We start from the raw sequence: 18,414 nt of genomic DNA on the forward strand, positions 1-18,414 counted from the left end.
AATCTGTCATATTTTTACTACCTACTGCGACAGTGACATGATAAAAAAGTAATTTACTGTTAATTTTAAAATGTTCTGCCGTAGTGGTCCTTTAAGGCTGGTTTCACACCACGACGTTGCGTTTTAGGGGAGGTTATGGTCGCATAACGTGCCCCTAACGCAACGCCTGGTGCTCTCTTAGGTGGACGTCAGAGTGAGCCGCGTTGTGCAGCTCACTCTGGCGTCCAAGCAGTCTAACGCGGCTCTGCCGCTTACAAAGTACTGCATGCAGTACGTTGTGTAATGGCGCAGCGTTACTGTGTAACGCAACGTGGGCACTGTGAACGGCCCATTGATTTTTCATTGCTGTGCAGTGGGGTGCGTTACAGGCTGCTCTAACGTGCGCCTGTAACGTCCCACTGTGAAACCAGCCTTAAGTGAACCTGAGCTGAGTAAAATGATTTAAAATGAACACATGATGTACCTACAAATAAATATTACATACTTTCCTTGCCGTCAGTTGCTCTCAGAAGCTCACCACTTTCTTCTTACGACTGCTTACATTTCTGACAAGATTTTGTCAAAACTAAAATATATCAGTTTCTTTCAGTTATATATCAGTTGCTGTCAGTTATAAATGAAAGGACAACTGATGAACAAGGTAATGTCCATGTTTCCCCATTGCTATAGTGGGCGATATTACAGTTTAACAGCGTGTTGACCTGGAAACTGTTAGGGCTCATTTACATTAGAGGCGTTTTCTGCCTTTTTTCAAGCGCAGGCGATTTCTAAAGTCGCCCCAAAACGCTTGTGCAATGAATCTCTATGAGAAGGTTCATATCAGCTCTTTGCGCCTGCTTTGCGGTCGGCAAAGCGGTGCCCGGACCTCAATGGAAGGTATAGGAAAAACGCGTTTTTAAGAATAAATACATTGTATTTATTCTTTTCCAGGTCAAAGAGTTCACTTCCTAACTTGCGTCAGGGAGTGAATTAAAAAAATGCCTGGGAAAAGCACTTATAAAAGCGCTTTTTCACAAAAAAGCACTATCCACCCAAGCGCCGGGATTCGAAAAAAAAATTGCGTAAAAAATAGCCATACGCTAACGCAAACGGAACGCAATGTGATTGAGCCCTTTTGGGGTAGTGGCTATTTTTAAAATGGAGGATGAAGAATTCCATTGATCAAAGTGGACAAACAGGACAAGGGAGAATAGAAAGAGATTGATGAGTAGAATACACAGTGGTAAGTATGATGTGTGTTTGCTTGTTTTACTTTTAATTTTCAGTGCAGGTTTGCTTTAAATCATTACAGTGATCTATCTTCCTAGCACTTATACATACATTAATGCAAACTGTAGAAACAAGTTTTTTTCCCCTGCCTGGAGTTACATGCTGGGACAAAGCTAGGAGAAGCAGCACTAGTTCTATACAGTATATACAGTAGCAGTGTGTATCCCCCATTCATTGATCCCATCACCTGGTGCTCAGTGCTATTTCATGCTGCTGCAGTGGGGTGGGCAGGGTGAAGCTCCTATGCCCCAGGCCAGTGAATGGGCTATTGGTGGCTGGCTTTGTCTCAGACATTGCATTCTTCTGCAAACACTCAGCTCTATATGAGGCAGGGCAGGGACTGAGCTGCTCCAACCGGTCAGACAGGTAAGGAGGGCTTGTTGACACCGTTATATTTGCAGCACGCATGCTCACAGCGCCAGTTCCTGCTACATGTCTCTATTCCACCTTTTCTCGGAAGTTTTTGGTAAAGGCTGCTGTGCGGATCCGAGATACCTGGTCTGTTATTTTCTGCCCATCTACCTGGGCATCGGCTCCCGGGGGAAGGAAGCACTGCGGAGGGCGACCCCTGGCTCAGGAGGGGGGATCTGCCAGGTGAAAAAGTTTCCAGGAGTTTATAATTGGATCGTGTGATCGTCATGCCCAGAGCTTTCCTGGTGAAGAGGAGGACCCCACCACCCATAGTCCGCAGCTGGCATGAGCTGCCCGACGAGGAGAGAGCCGACACCTACATACCAGGTGAGTGCACGTGTCTGCCACCCCCTCCTCTGCCAGCACCGGGGGGACTACAGGTCCCAGCCTGCCCCATCTGCTAGAGGGGGGACTAATGGGCATGTTAGTGGTATGCCAGATCATTTGCTCTGGGAAAAAAATTATATATATATATATATATATATATATATATATATATATATATATATATATATATATATATATATATATATATATATATATATATATATATATATATATATATACATATACACTATTTGCGGATGGAGTATTTGCAGTTCACACTTGGCAGTTCTATAGTGAAGTGATCGCACTGTCCCTTATGTAACCGTTTCTCTTGAGTTTTTATGATTTAAATAACTTTACAAAACTTTGCAATTGAAAAATATAATAAAAGTAGTAGGTGAAATAGTTCTGTCAACATAATTTAGAGTATTCCCTTGCTTGCTAGTGTGGCCACTGTCCAGGAGAAAATGTGAATTGCATATGGATCATTATTTCACTGACTCTTCTATATGCAAATATATATATATATATATATATATATATATATATATATATATATATATATAGTGAATATGTATAAGGAAGACAAAAATACTAAGCGGAAAACTAAATCAAACAGTAAAACTTTTATTCCCTAGGACATTATATCTGAAACGAGAAAATGTCATTTTATTACTTTTTGGAATGTGCGTCGTGTTTAGTAACTCATTAGTTTCCTATCTCTTCCCTAAGGGCCATGTGACAGTGCGGCGCAGAAAGTTCTCGGAGTTGTGCACTGAGGGGTGCAGGTGCCGCGCTGGCTGCTCCTGTGTTTGCCGAGGAAACAATGGCTCCCATTTAGCCCGGAGCTGCTGCTTTGTGTATAGCGGTGCCCGGGAGGGAGGGAAGGGGTGACCCTGGCAGGTATTCGGCTAGTGGGCAGCGTTATCTGGGCGCTATTTGCACACCAGGCTGATCTAACGGAAAGCTCCACGCCATCACTTGAGCTGCACAGCACGTCCAATCTGTTTGCTTTATGCTATTGACTTGTTAATGAGAGACTTGTACAGCGAGGCTACACCCTCAGTTCAAACACGGCGATGGGAGGGAAAGAAAGCCTCACCTGCCTCCTCCTCCCCCCTCCACCCCTCCTTTCCTCTGGTAATTGTTGCTTCTGGGGAAAAGGGATCAGCTTCACATATCTGTCTTTCATTGGAGAAGAAAAAAAAGCACACTTTGACTAAAGCTCCGTATACACTCTCAACCGCCATCGCCCATTTAGAGGTTCGGACGTTAAAGGTGCCATTAGAACGAATATGGGCAGATTCGACCAAGAGACAAATTTATCTCTAATCGAATCTGATTAGAGATAAATTTGTCTCTAGTCGATATGCCCATACACTGCAGGCTGATTCCTGTCCGATTTCAGCATGAAATCATCAGGGAATTGGCTGAGCCGCCACGTCTGACCCGCCGCTGCCCCCAAAATGTATAAATGTATGTAGTGTGTGCATTTATACATTACCGGTCCTGTAGCAGCTCGCCAGGCTCATCCGTCCATTTCGCCGGTAAGCCACATAGCGCCGCCGGCGTGTATGCAGAACCCAGCGAGGTGGAGGCTGACACCGGACAGGTAATGTATAAATGCACTACACTACATACATTTATACATTGCGGCGGGGGTTTTATCGTCTTGTCGCTCGTTCGCAATTTGGATGCCGTACTGCCGCGCACCTGACCAACCAATTTCGGCTTGACATTTTCCACCATGCGCGATCGACTGCGGCCAATTTCTGTCCTGAAATTGGTCGCTTTGTCGGTCGGGCATGCACTTGGCAGCACCAATTTTCATCCAATTCGATTATAATAATCCAATTGGATGGTTGATTGGTTGGTTGGTCAGCTAGTGTATGGCCCCCTTAACTGTTGCTAGTCGTTCATATCGAAAGACCCCAAACGATCATTCCATTCAAAAAACTAACGAGTGGGTAGTTACGCACTTCTGCGTCCACAGCTTACCGCTTCTGTTAACGGTCTGATTGGTAAACCGTTGTTGCATTCTAATGTGTACCGTCATCGTTTGTTAGTTGCAAACTGCCAGGGATCAATCGGTTTACAACAGTGATGGAGTGTGTTTGCGCAGCTTATCTGCTCACCTAATTTTTTTCCTCTGTATTTATCTGCAGACAGTATTGATTGCTTCTTGAAGTATGTAACAGAGGACAGCTTGAGTAACAGCAGCAGTGCTGGGGACCCCATAACTGACAGCCCAGAGAGGGCAAGCAGTGATTCTAGCCTCTGTAATGGCAGCATCACTACCACCCCTAACAGCAGCACTGACCAGTGTGGTGATGCCTTGTCCCCTGAGGCTAAAGGCAGCAGCCAAGAGAATGCAGAGGAACAAGCTCTGGACCTCAAGCGATCATCAGTCAGATCCAAAATTAAGGTAATTTTTTTTTTTTTACATACGTATTGTTCATTATCATGTCAAGTTATGAGATAAAATAAGATAATAGATGTATAAATACCTGGGGCCTCCTCCAGCCCCATCCGCATGGATCGCTCCCACACTGGCATCCTCAGCCTTCTCTGTCGCCGATACCGGGTCCCAAAACTTCGGCCAGTCGACGCAAGCGCAGTGCGCTCCCTCCATACTGCGCAAGCGTAAGGCAGGCACCAGAGAGATGGAGTGCACTGTGCATGCATAAAACTGGCCGACGTTACAGGACCCGGTATCGGCGACAGAGAAAGCTGAGGGTGGCAGCGATCCATGCGCATGGGGCTGGAGGATTATCTTATTTCGTCTTTGAGTCTCTTTGTCTTACGCACAATGGGCTTGATTCACTAAACCGTGATAACTAATATCACGGTCGCGCCAGCGTTTTGCTCGCATTTTCGAATGCAACGGGAATTTTCACGCGCAATCGCGAATTTTTGCATGAAAACTGGCCGTTTTTGTGCAAAAATTTGCGATTGTGCACAAAAAACGTTTCGCTAGCGTGACCATGATATCAGTTATCACGGTTTAGTGAATCAAGCCCAATGAGTAGAGCGTAATGCACTGCATGAAAACTGTTGCATTCTGCTCTACACCTCATATGGTAAGGCCACGTTCACAGTGGGGCGTTGTGTTGTGGTCCCCGTATAACAGGAAGGCAACGCAAGGTACGAAAAAGTGTTTTGTCGCATACGGTAAAGCATGCAGTCAAAAGTATGCTTCACTGTACCTGTTCACATGATCTGCGGTAATGCTCTGCCTTTGCTATGTTGTTGTTTTTTGTTTTTCATTTTTCTTTTTTTTAATACCAACAAAAATTTACATCTGACATTAAACACGCTTATTTATAAAAGCAAATTATTGTAGTAACATCTTAAGGGTGAGGTGCCCGGGCTGGCTGGGAATGGAGTGTGCACACACATTCCATATGTCTCTAATCTCAGCATTGTACAACAGTTAGCTTCCGAGGGTCATTCACACTGATACATAACCCATTCACTACAGCCTGTTATATCAGAGGCAGCCAGTCCGTATATAAATGGACTGTACTCACACTGCAGAGATCAGAATCAAGCAGTTACAAAGTTAATGGCAATATAAATACTAGGCTGTACAAAACTGGAGCTGGTATGGTTTTGAAGTAACAGCCAGAGGTGTTGCGGTGCTGTTATTTAGGTGAAGAATAGATAAAATGTTATGTAAACAAAAGTATTGTTGTAACGTGTTGCACAGCAGCTAGTCCATCTCTTCAGGGCATTTGTAGCTGGTACATGAATATGGCTCTCACTTCACAGCTTTGATCACTGTGACAGCTCATTTTTCTCTTTTTAATTGCTAGCTGATTTAGCCAAGTGTTACTTTGTTAGTTGTTTGATTCACAGAACATCCAAATGACTAAAATCCATCCACCGCTTTAATAAGAGTATAGGCAAAATACTGCCTAGCAGAAATAATGTCTAATGAGGACTGCATTGTTAACTAGTTTGTTCTATAGTTTATGAGCTTCTTTAAATACATCTGAACTGAGAGGCATATGGTGGCTTCCATGTTTATTTTCTTTTAAAGCAACACCAGTTGCCTGGCAGTCCTGCTGATCTCTTTGGCTGCAGTAGAGTCTGAATCGCACACCTGAAACAAGGCTAATCTAGGCAGAAACATCTGATCTGCATGCTTGTTCAGCGCCTATGGCTAAAGGTGCCCACACATGTACACATGTTTTTCATTTTGTTTAGATTTGACCAGGCATTCAATTTTTTTCAATTGATTGGAAGTTCTGAATACATATTTTTTTGAGGTACCACACACGTGTTCTAGATTGATGCAATTTTTTGGGGAAAAAAAATCGTAAACTGTAAGATGGTTAACAAGCTCTGCATTTGGCAGCAGTATATCTATGCCCCTTGAGACTTCATCTTAGCTCCAGAGGTGCAAATATACATGCTGTGCTGCAATTGTGCTCCCGTGCGCGTTCCTGGCGCTGTCCATTAGTACACTGATCGGTGAATGGGGAACATGTGTTCCCAAAGCTAATCAAAGTGCCTGTAATGAATGATCCCAGGCATCAGTAAGATGCGGTGGTCATTCTGAAAATGAAAGTAAAAACACCTGCATAACACTTCCTGTGTATTGTTCACAGTACACAGTAAAAAAATAAATCCCTCATTAGTTATTAACCCCCACCCCCATTTTAAAAAAAAGTCATGAGGGTATATTAGTTATTTTTGCAAATAAGAAAGGGCTTGTAATTAGTGATATAGTATAAACGAAAACAAAATGGAAAAAAAAGAGGGTATATCACTGTTAATTTTTTAATTATGGGCTTGTAATTAGGGATGGATGCAAAACTGAAAAAAATGCACCTTATTTCCAAATAAAATATTGGCGCCATAAATTGTACTAGGGGAAAATTATAAACGTTGCAATAACCGGGACAAATGGGCAAGTAAAATGTATGTTTTTATTTACAGTACCATGTTTTATTTTAAAACTATAATGGCTAAAAACTGAGAATTTTTTTTCCTTTTTATTATTCCTGCTAAAAAGCATATGGAATAAAATTATTCTAAGCAAAAAAGTACCACCCAAAGAAATCCCAATTTGTGGTAGAAAAAAAAAAAGTATAGATCATTTAAGTGTGAAAAGTAGTGATAAAGTTATTGGCGAGCGAATGGGAGGAGCATTGGAATGTGAAAATTGCTCTGATCCATAAGGGGAACACAGCCTGTAGTGGTCAAGTGGTTAAACTACCTTTTCCACTGTGAAATTTTTACCATTTTACAATTCTCTACATCCATCAATATCTCATGCCATCATCATTCTCTGTTTGGCATTACAGTTACCACTGAACACCACATTGCTACTTAAAACTTCATTTAACACACTTTTTTTTCTTGCAACCACTCATTGATTTTGGTTTATTGATTAAATAAATTAACCAAGTACAATACAGTTACATTATTCCAATTCTACCTCAATTTTATATATATATTTATATTTTTTTCACAATACATGCCATATTATTTCTATTTTTTTAATATACATATTCACACACACTATCAATATTCCATCCTTTTTGTTGTTTCTGGAAATAATAAACAATATTTTATATGTAATGAATATTAACAATGAATTTATTCTGGCTGAATACAATTTGACAATCCATCACACGCCATATAATTCTTGGTTAAGTTGTTCTGATTTTTTTTTCTAAAACGACTAATCTCAAAACATCAAGAAAAACAGAGGCTCAGAAGAATAGCCAGGCAATCTGCATTGTTTAAAAGGAAATACATATGTCAGCCTCCATTTCCCTCTCACTTCAGATGTTCTCTAACCGTATCCGGACTGTCGCTAGTTAAAACTACACCGCACTTGTGGCTACCTAGGCCTGCATCAGGCGCATCGCCGCCAGCACAGAACAGTACCCTCAGTCAGGAGCTGTTTTCATTGGCTACTGAGCCCCTGATCACTGTGAGCCAATCACAGTAAACCGGAAGTGAGTTAAGGGGGAAAAAAACAAAGTTAAAGGTGGCCACATGCATTACAATTTTATTTTATTTTTTTAGATCTTTTCCTTTCCGATTCAACCGATCTGATCCAATTTTTCGGTTGATTGGAAGCTTAGAGGAACTCGTTCGAGGTGTACATGTGTAAGAGATTGCAGAAATTTTGGGAAAAATTATTGTAAGTTCTGAAAAAGTAAAAAAACAAACAAAACTTTTTAATATTTTTTTTTAATATCAACACTTTTTTTTTAATATGCATTTTTCAATTGTAACATCTATGTACATCTATCAGATATGTCTCATGCCATTATCATTAATCATGTATTACAATCACCACTGAAAACCACATTTCTATTGATTCACTAATATCAATAAATAAACCAACTACAATAGTTACATTTTATTATAATTTATTATAATTCTACCTAACAATCACTTTTCCATATCTATTACACGTCATACGGTACTATTTCCATTTTTTAAATATACATATTCACACACTCTTTCATAATATGTACTGAATAAAAATGACAACCTATGATGATGATGATGATGATGATATATGATGTTAAGCTTTTCAGCTTGAGGATGGGCTGATTGCCCAAAACAGTGGAGCTGTCGCTGCTTGCTACTGCATCATGTTTTTAATCCTTTTTGGAAACTAATAAAGAGCTATTTTTACTGAAGTCGGTGCTGACTCATTGGAAGACTGAATAAAAATGACAACCTATTACACGCCATACAATTCTTTTTGAAGTTGGTCTGAAAATCTGAAAAAAAAAAATGGAAATTCTATCAGATTTCTCAGTTGCATAAAAAAAACAAAACCCTTTTGTTTGGTCTGTACAACCAATTGTTTTCATATTGTGGTAAGATTGAACAGAACAATTGTAATGTGTGCGGCCACCTTAATAGTCTGGCCAGAATTAATATGCAGTATTCTGTAATATTTTGGTGCCTTGTAATAAATGAAAAGACTCCATCCTTGCATTCATATATCATACAAGTTCCTTTACTCTCATATCGGTATACACACGTATGCCTGGTTGTCTGAGTTGGCTCTCAGGAGCACACAGTGTGTTTTTAGGATTGTATTTATTTGCTCTAACGCTGAGACAATGTGCATTGTTCTAGGTCACCAGTGGAACACTCGGCGAGGAGCTTTATAGCTGTGACATCTGTGGTAAGACGTTCCGCTTGCAGCGCATGCTCAATCGTCATCTCAAATGCCATAACCAGGTGAAAAGACACCTCTGCACTTTCTGTGGCAAAGGCTTCAATGATACGTTTGATCTGAAGAGACATGTGAGGACTCACACAGGTATGCTACGCACCTCTGCACTTCTTTTTGTTCTTTGGCTGCCCTCTGCAGGTTGAAATATTAATTTCCTTCATGTTACTTCTGTCTATTGTAAATCTTCACCTGAACTGAGAGGGATATGACATCTTTATTTCCTCCTAATCAATACCATTAGCCTGTCAGTCCTGCTGAGCCTCTGCCTCTATATTTAGCCATAGATCTTGCAGATCAGGTGTTTCTAATACTGCCCATACATGGTACAATTTTTTTCATTTTTATTTTTTTATTAGATAATGTTGTTCGATTATTCCGTTAGATCGAATATAACATTTTTTCCAACATGTCGATCAGATTTTTATTGAAAAAAACAGTATAGTCGTTTGTTTTTCTTGATTGAAAAAAAGATTTTAGACTTTCATTAGTTTTGATAGTTTTGGTCAACTAAACGGAAAAATCAAATTTTTTTTATTGTACGGTGTATGGTCACCATGAATGATATCTGACTAGGTTGTTTCAGACGTGTGATCCAGAGAGATCAGCAGGATGCCAGGATGTTAGGGCCCTTTTCCACTAGGTGCGATTTGATCTGAAAATTGGATTGCTCCAATTTTGCTGATCACAACAGCACCGCAAATTAACATGTAAATTGCGGTACTGTTCAACCAGTGCTATTCATTTTAAATGAATCGCAATCGCTGGCCTGCATGATTTTTGGTGCATTTGTGGTTCTATGCATTTTATAGGAGCGCAGGAAAATGGCATATCAATAACAATGCCGTAGCATAGCAATGCGATTTATTTATTTTTTTCACATGATATGGCAATTTTCCCAGAGATTATTATTATTATTATTTAGTATTTATATAGCGCCGACATATTACGCAGCGCTGTACAGTATATATGTATATTGTCTTGTCACTAACTGTCCCTCAAAGGAGCTCACAATCTAATCCCTACCATTGCCATATGTCTATATTATGTAGTGTAAGTACTGTAGTCTAGGGCCAATTTTTTTTTTTTTATGGGGGGGGGGGGGGGGGGAGGAGCCAATTAACTTATCTGTATGTTTTTTTTGAATGTGGGGGGAAACCAGAGTGCCCGGAGGAAATTCACGCAGACACGGAGAGAACATACAAACTCTTTGCAGATAGTGCCCTGGCTGGGATTCGAACCAGGGACCCAGCGCTGCAAGGCGAGAGAGCTAACCACTACGCCACCGTGCTGCCTGAGATTTGTTTTTTCTCCCATTGGAAATAACATGAACATCCACTGCAATGGCCCCGTGCACCCAACAGATTGCAACGCAATAGTGGTAGTGGAAATTGCAGGAAATGCAATTGCATCGCTTTTCAATGTGATCACGTTTCCTAGTGGAAAAGGGCCCTTTTTTTTTAAATGAAAATAAACCTGGTGGCCTCCACTACAGAGGCGCTTGGCATGGGCTCAGCTTATTACAGTTACTTCTTTTTTTTACTTTCCTGATGAAGCGGGCTATAGTCCCATAAAACGTGTTGCAAGATTTTTTGAGTTATCAATAAAGATTCGTTCTTATCTGACATTAAGTCTTCAATGGGGAGACAAGTCCACCACTGCTTCCCATTTTAAACTGTCTTTAATAGATTTTAATCCACACTGGTGCCTCTGTTTGGATAATACTTAAATAATACTTTAAAGAGAGAATACTATAAAGAGTCTGACGCTGATTTAAAATAAATACTTGCCTAAGGAGAGGGAAGGTTTTGGGTCCTATAGAGCCTTCCCATTCTCCTCCCGGTGTCCTTGTTCACCCACTATCTATTTCATGTGGTGTTATAAGCTATGGCAGAAGGAAAAGGCTTGTTCATGCAAATTAGGATAAGACCTCTCTGAACCCTTCAGGTATCTTCTGTAAATACAATTTTTACTGGATAGTCCAGATAGTCCCCCACCACCCCTGAACTTGCCGTTCCTGCGCTTGAACTCTCGGAACCTATTTGACAATGGCTTGTCAAATAGGTTGGCACGGCCACGCCCCCCATCTGTAAAAGTGCGGCTGCACTGTGCAGGTGCAAGATGGCCTGCTAGTAGCACGGAGCTACTTGTGCATGAATGGCTCTGTGCTACTGCACAGGTGTTGATTGTCAGTCGGCCTGCGCTCATTCATAGTCGGGAGCGTGCCCACGAAGAAGAAGGTCCTGGCAACCAGCGGTTGGCTCAGGAAGGATTAGAGAAGCCTCTGGAGGATAAGTATCTAAGCTTAAACTTCATGTGTATACCACATGCAAATGACAGGAAAGCAGGTATGTGAATATTCTTGGAGACTATGTATAGACTTTAACCATAATAAATAAACAATTACCAATGGGCACACGGTGACTGACTGTATAAGGATGACGTGATCAATCTATAAGAACTTACTGAAATGTAAGAGAAAGCAACCCTTGCCCTGTCTTATCTGCTGCCCTTTACACATGGAGGTGTGAACAACACGCTCAGGCTGCGACACTTGGGTGTACTGTGCGGAGCTGTTCCTAACACTGATAGCAGAGATGGAGAGGTGTACTGTGTGGTGCTGCTCCTAGCACTGATAGCATAGATGGAGAGGTGTACTGTGTGGTGCTGCTCCTAACACTGATAGCAGAGATGGAGAGGTGTACTGTGTGGTGCTGCTCCTAGCACTGATAGCATAGATGGAGAGGCATACTGTGTGGTGCTGATCCTAACACTGATAGCAGAGATGGAGAGGTGTACTGTGTGGTGCTGCTCCTAGCACTGATAGCAGAGCTGGAGAGGTGTACTGTGTGGTGCTGCTCCTAGCACTGATAGCAGAGCTGGAGAGGTGTACTGTGTGGTGCTGATCCTAACACTGATAGCAGAGATGGAGAGGTGTACTGTGTGGTGCTGCTGCTCCTAACACTGATGGCACAGATGGAGAGGCATACTGTGTGGTGCTGCTCCTAGCACTGATAGCATAGCTGGAGAGGTGTACTATGTGGTGCTGCTCCTAGCACTGATGGCATAGATGGAGAGGTGTACTGTGTGGTGCTGCTCCTAGCACTGATAGCAGAGATGGAGAGGTGTACTGTGCGGTGCTGCTCCTAGCACTGAAAGCATAGATGGAGAGGTGTACTGTGTGGTGCTGCTGCTCCTAACACTGATGGCACAGATGGAGAGGCATACTGTGTGGTGCTGCTCCTAGCACTGATAGCCTAGATGGAGAGGTGTACTATGTGGTGCTGCTCCTAGCACTGATAGCAGAGATGGAGAGGTGTACTGTGTGGTGCTGCTCCTAGCACTGATAACAGAGATGGAGAGGTGTACTGTGGGGTGCTGCTCAGGGGCGTAACTAGGCCCCACCGGGCCCCCCTGCAGAATTTCAGAGCGGGCCCCCCCACTCCCTCGGGCCCGCTCGTGGCCATTTTGTGGGGAAAGCCTTGGCCACAGTCGGCGACGACCCCCCCCCCCCCTCTCCCTCACCTTGGGGCTCTCCCCTCCAGCTAGTTACAGTGTGGGCAGCGGGCAGATACATACCTTCTTCCATGCGTTCCACCGCATACTCCTCGCTCTAGCGGCTGACGTCACTTCCGGAAGTGACGTCAGTCGCTAGAGCGAGGAGTATGCTGTGGAACGCACGGAAGGTATGTATCTGCCCGCCGCTGCCCACACTGTAACTAGCTGGAGGGGAGCACAGAGGGGAGAGCCCCGAGGTGAGGGAGAGGGGGGGAACTTCCCCTCTCCCCGCCGACTGTGGCCAAGGCTTTCCCCTCATGCTGCCACCCCTCCAGCCCCCACAAAACGGCCCTGAACGGGCCCCCCCCCCCCCCGCATGAGCAGGGGCTGCAGGGCCTATTGTTACGCCAGTGGTGCTGCTCCTAAGACAGATAGCATAGATGGAGAGGTGTACTGTGTGGTAGAGGCCTGCGCGGGTCCACTTTTTGATACCCGCAGCCCGACCCGCACCCGCAGAACCGCTACCCGCACCCGACCCGCAGGCCCGCTACCCGAGCCGCGACCCGCTTTGTAAAATTTTCTTCTAAAATGCACATTTGCATAGTTGTCCCCAGTGTAGTCCCCAGTGTAGCCAGCGTAGTTGTCCCCAGTGCAGCCAGCGTAGTTGCCCCCAGTGCAGCCAGCGTAGTTTCCCCTAGAGCAGCCAGCGTAGTTGCCCCCAGTGCAGCCAGCGTAGTTGCCCCCAGTGCAGCCAGCGTAGTTGCCCCCAGTGCAGCCAGCGTAGTTGCCCCCAGTGCAGCCAGCGTAGTTGCCCCCAGTGCAGCCAGCGTAGTTGCCCCCAGTGCAGCCAGCGTAGTTGCCCCCAGTGCAGCCAGCGTAGTTGCCCCCAGTGCAGCCAGCGTAGTTGCCCTCAGTGCAGCCAGCATAGTTGCCCTCAGAGCAGCCAGCATAGTTGCCCCCAGAGCAGCCAGCATAGTTGCCCCCAGAGCAGCCAGCATAGTTGCCCCCAGAGCAGCCAGCATAGTTGCCCCCAGAGCAGCCAGCATAGTTGCCCCCAGCGCAGCCAGCATAGTTGCCCCCAGCGCAGCCAGCATAGTTGCCCCCAGCGCAGCCAGCATAGTTGCCCCCAGCGCAGCCAGCATAGTTGCCCCCAGCGCAGCCAGCATAGTTGTCCCCAGCGCAGCCAGCATAGTTGTCCCCAGCGCAGCCAGCATAGTTGTCCCCAGCGCAGCCAGCATAGTTGTCCCCAGCGCAGCCAGCATAGTTGTGCCCAGCGCAGCCAGCATAGTTGTGCCCAGCGCAGCCAGCATAGTTGTGCCCAGCGCAGCCAGCATAGTTGTGCCCAGCGCAGCCAGCATAGTTGTGCCCAGCGCAGCCAGCATAGTTGTCCCCAGCGCAGCCAGCATAGTTGTCCCCAGCACAGCCAGCATAGTTGTCCCCAGCGCAGCCAGCATAGTTGTCCCCAGCGCAGCCAGCATAGTTGTCCCCAGCGCAGCCAGCATAGTTGTCCCCAGCGCAGCCAGCATAGTTGTCCCCAGCGCCCCAGCGCAGCCAGCATAGTTGTCCCCAGTGCAGCCAGCATAGATGTCCCCAGTGCAGCCAGCATAGATGTCCCCAGTGCAGCCAGCACCCCCCACCGCTCCTTCACCTGGGTCCCCTCCTCCAGAATAGCGGTGGCGCTGATGGCGGGCGGAGGATTACTCCCTCCCTCACCTGGGTCTTCTCCTCCAGCTCTATCCCCCTCCAGAATAGCGGCAGCGCTGCTGGTGGGCGGGCGATTACTCACCTTCTAACTAACGTGTTACAAGCCCTGGAACTCTGCGTCCTCGTCGTCACAGGTCTCAGTCTTCAATGGCGCCCACTGTGCTTCCGCTAATCAGGAAGCACAGTGGGCGGCATTGAAGGCGGAGACCTGTGACGAAAGGACGCTGCGCTCCAACGCTTGGAGCGAGGTAGTTGGAAGGTGAGTAATCGCCCGCCCACCCGCAGCACTGCCGCTATTCAGGAGGGGGAGAGAGCTGGAGGAGTGGACCCAGGTGAGGGAGGGAGGGGGGTTCTCTCTAGCGCTTCTTCCCCTCCTCACTACCCGCAACTCGCTACCCGCACCCGACCCGCATTTCGGGTTACCTGCGGGTACCTGACCCGCTGCAGGCCTCTACTGTGTGGTGCTGCGCCTTACACTGATAGCATAGATGGAGAAGTGTGCTGTGTGGTGCTGCGTCTTACACTGATAGCAGAGATGGAGAGGTGTGCGGTGTGGTACTGTTCCTAACACTGATAGCAGAGATGGAGAGGTGTACTGTGTGGTGCTGATCCTAACACTGATAGCAGAGATGGAGAGGTGTACTGTGTGGTGCTGATCCTAACACTGATAGCATAGATGGAGAGGTGTACTGTGTGGTGCTGATCCTAACACTGATAGCAGAGATGGAAAGGTGTGCTGTGTGGTGCTGCGCCTTACACTGATAGCATAGATGGAGAGGTGTGCTCTGTGGTGCTGCGCCTTACACTGATAGCAGAGATGGAGAGGCATACTGTGTTCAGAAGCTGCTGGGGAGACATGAGGATGCAAACTGGAATAAGGAGGTAGCTGTGCTTCCACCAGCACACTCCAGCTTGCCCTCTGCGTGGGGAGCTAGGATGTAACATTGGGGGGGCCGGCTTATTGATAGGTCACATCATTTGACATGATTTTTAGGCCAATCGTGTGGTGTATGGGGCTTATTGTATTGCAATACTTCTCATCTCAATCACAATGAATGGTTCCCTTTTCTGTGTCCTACTGTATCATCAAACCTACTTCTCGTATTTTTACCATGCTTTCATTTTTTTCCAGGAATCCGCCCCTACAAGTGTGAAATCTGCAACAAGGCCTTCACTCAGCGCTGTTCTCTAGAGTCCCATCTGAAGAAGATCCATGGTGTGCAGCAAGGCTATGCCTACAAGCAGAGGAGGGACAAACTGTTTGTGTGTGAGGAATGTGGCTACACTGGGCCGTCCCAGGAGGATCTATACCTGCATGTTTACAACAGCCATCCAGGCAGCGCCTTTCTCAAGAAAACTACCAAAAAACTGGCAGCACTTCTACAAAACAAAATCGCATCAGTGCTGCAGGTCAGCCCTAAAAATGAAGATGATGATGACGATGATGATGATGAAGAAGAAGAAGAGGAAGAAGAAGAAGAAATGCAGTGAGGATACAACTGATGTGCTGTACAGAAATGTTTACATGGTGGATGAACTTTTCTATATTTTCTATATTGCTTATTTTATTATATTGACAAATGCAGATGGATTTATACATCACAGGGATGGATTGGAGGCTGAAAACTACTGATTTTGAGCTTTTTAAAGGAAAAGCGTACTTATAAATTACGCTAAAGCAACCCCGAATTAACACTAAATCACACCATTCTAATCCACTGCTGATTTTCTGAAAGGTTCCATTGCTTCTCTGTGGACTCTACACTCTTCTACCATCGTGTTGTCGTATCGCACTTGTGTGATCAAGTGTCTGTATTATCAGGCCTGTGTGTGTGAAGTTTCTACTGACAGGAAAATACCTGACCACAGATAAGGGATTGAGGTGGATAGTTGAGTAATGCTGAGACACACAGTGGTGGAGCGGTATGGAGGGCAGAGGGAAAGGCAAGTGAAACTGACAAACCACCACGCTGCTGTATATGATGTTTTTAAGTATCTCTAATTCTAAACAATAGGCAGTCAAGGAATGACTGAATCTCAGAAATGCGAAAATTATAAAGCTTTCATTCTTGATCTGGGGAAGATTTGAACTATATTTCAGCAAAGTACGCTTATCCTTTAACTGAACAGACTAAGAATTTAATACAATATTTTGCAACAGGTCCAGAGACTGTACTGTGTACACATGGGAGACGCTCCTCTGTAACTGCTTTTGTAAAAAGATTTCTATTTACTTTGTATGCTACAAAGTTCCTCTTGTTTTTTATATATAACATTCTTTTATGTTTTTATATATAGAATGGGTGCTGGTGCCTTTTTAATAAATGTAATGTTTACATTTTCTGTAGTCCCCCTTTTAGTCATTTTATGTACACTGCCATAAATATTATTTGATTTTTACCCATGCAAGGACTGGTGGTCAGCTGAACACGCAGTGATGCTAGCCTAATATATGTTTGGTTCCAGATTCCCAGCATTGGATATCAGTAACTCAAATCTGAACTGTGGTGCCGATTTGTGTGCAACTAGCAGCCTTTGATGAATTGATGCCACACCATAACATTTTCTGTTAGATTTACCTGACAGATTTTTTCCAACATGTTGGAAAAAAAAAATCTACCTGGCAGGCTAATGTAACAGAAAATTGTATGGTGTGTACCTAGCATTGGACCCTTGCCTACCTGAACATTAACTTTGCGTCCTACCCTTTCTTTAGTGCTGGCGGGTTATCTATACGTAATGTTAATATACTGAGAGTTCTATGCACAGAGAGATATATTGCTTGCTTGGCACACAAAAAAAAAACAAAAAAAAAAAACTTATTTCCCACAATGGGAAATAAGGTTTACAGACAGCAAACTGCAGGGATGCTCATCACGGAATAATCACAAGTAACCACAGTGGTTACTCGTGATTCAAATTAGCTCTAATTGCACCACCTAAGCGGGTAGATGCGGCGGGATTAATTACCGCCAATGCCTCTCTCCGCCCTGTGTTTCAACGAGCTCACAAGCGTCCTAATGGAGGCGTTGCAAGCCTCGCTATGGAGCACTTACGTCCACATGGACAGCCTATAAATGTCCTTAAATATATTAGTAGTAATACTTCAAAGTCTTCATGCATTAATAGTACAAGTATACGCTGACCGAATCAGGATCAGCAAACTGCGCCTCTAGCCCTGCTAGTTCACAAATTTCTTGCGTATATTCCTCTCTCGATCTTCAAGACGCCAGGCATGTAAAATAAAATGACACTGCAATAGTGTGATACTGTATAGCATAAATGTATAAAATGCCACCAGTGCTCCCCGGTTTGTATGCTGGCACCCAGTGCACCACCACCGAGCAATCAATAAAGCCTCTCACCAAATACTATGGCTGACCCAGCACAGACCAGCAAACAGCGCTCAACAGGCAGCACCAGCATCTTTTTTTCCAGCAGCAGCAGTCCTAAGGCCCCGTTCACACTTGTGTTTCTCTGCCAAACGGACCGGATGACCTGACCGGATCGGATCCGGATCGGAACCGTACGGTTCTGATCCGGATCTGATCCGGATCCGGTCAGGTTGCATCAGGTGTACATCAGGCTGCGATCCGGATCCGTTTGGCAAAAGAGAGTACAAAAAAATAAAAATTTTGGGGTCTGGGAGGTCAGCAGAAGGTGCACCTGTGGAATCAGGTCCTCCGCTGTTTAGGCCTCACCTCCACCTCCGACATACTGCCAAACAGCTCCAGCACATTAAAGTCACTGCTGCTCAACTCCAAAATACTTCCCATGTGTCCCCATCCAAAATCGCCGCTAGAATACGCATAGGAAGTGGGGTAGAACGTCAGGTGTTTGTAGCCAGTGTGTTCTGTGCTTCCGTTTCCCATTGGTTTCTATTTCCGGATGGTGCAGTCAGGCTCCGGTCCGGGTGCGTGGGCCGGATGATCCAGACCGAAAAATAGCGCATGTTGGAAAAGTGTCCGGATCCGGTCCGGCTCCGTACTGTA

The 18,414-nt window shown here is 44.9% G+C and overlaps 1 protein-coding gene across 1 annotated transcript; it reads left to right on the top strand.

Annotated features, from left to right (window-relative positions):
- The first annotated feature begins 1,675 nt into the window (after nucleotides 1-1,675).
- Nucleotides 1,676-16,756, top strand: OVOL2 (ovo like zinc finger 2). The gene is made up of 4 exons (XM_068279583.1): nucleotides 1,676-2,007; nucleotides 4,173-4,432; nucleotides 9,124-9,310; nucleotides 15,555-16,756. Exons 1-4 carry the CDS (start codon nucleotides 1,908-1,910, stop codon nucleotides 15,911-15,913), a joined length of 906 nt encoding a protein of 301 aa, XP_068135684.1. The 5' UTR covers nucleotides 1,676-1,907; the 3' UTR covers nucleotides 15,914-16,756.
- The last annotated feature ends 1,658 nt before the right edge of the window (nucleotides 16,757-18,414 follow it).

The sequence above is a fragment of the Hyperolius riggenbachi genome, chromosome 4 (assembly GCF_040937935.1).
Source record: "Hyperolius riggenbachi isolate aHypRig1 chromosome 4, aHypRig1.pri, whole genome shotgun sequence".
Lineage (NCBI taxonomy): Eukaryota > Metazoa > Chordata > Amphibia > Anura > Hyperoliidae > Hyperolius > Hyperolius riggenbachi.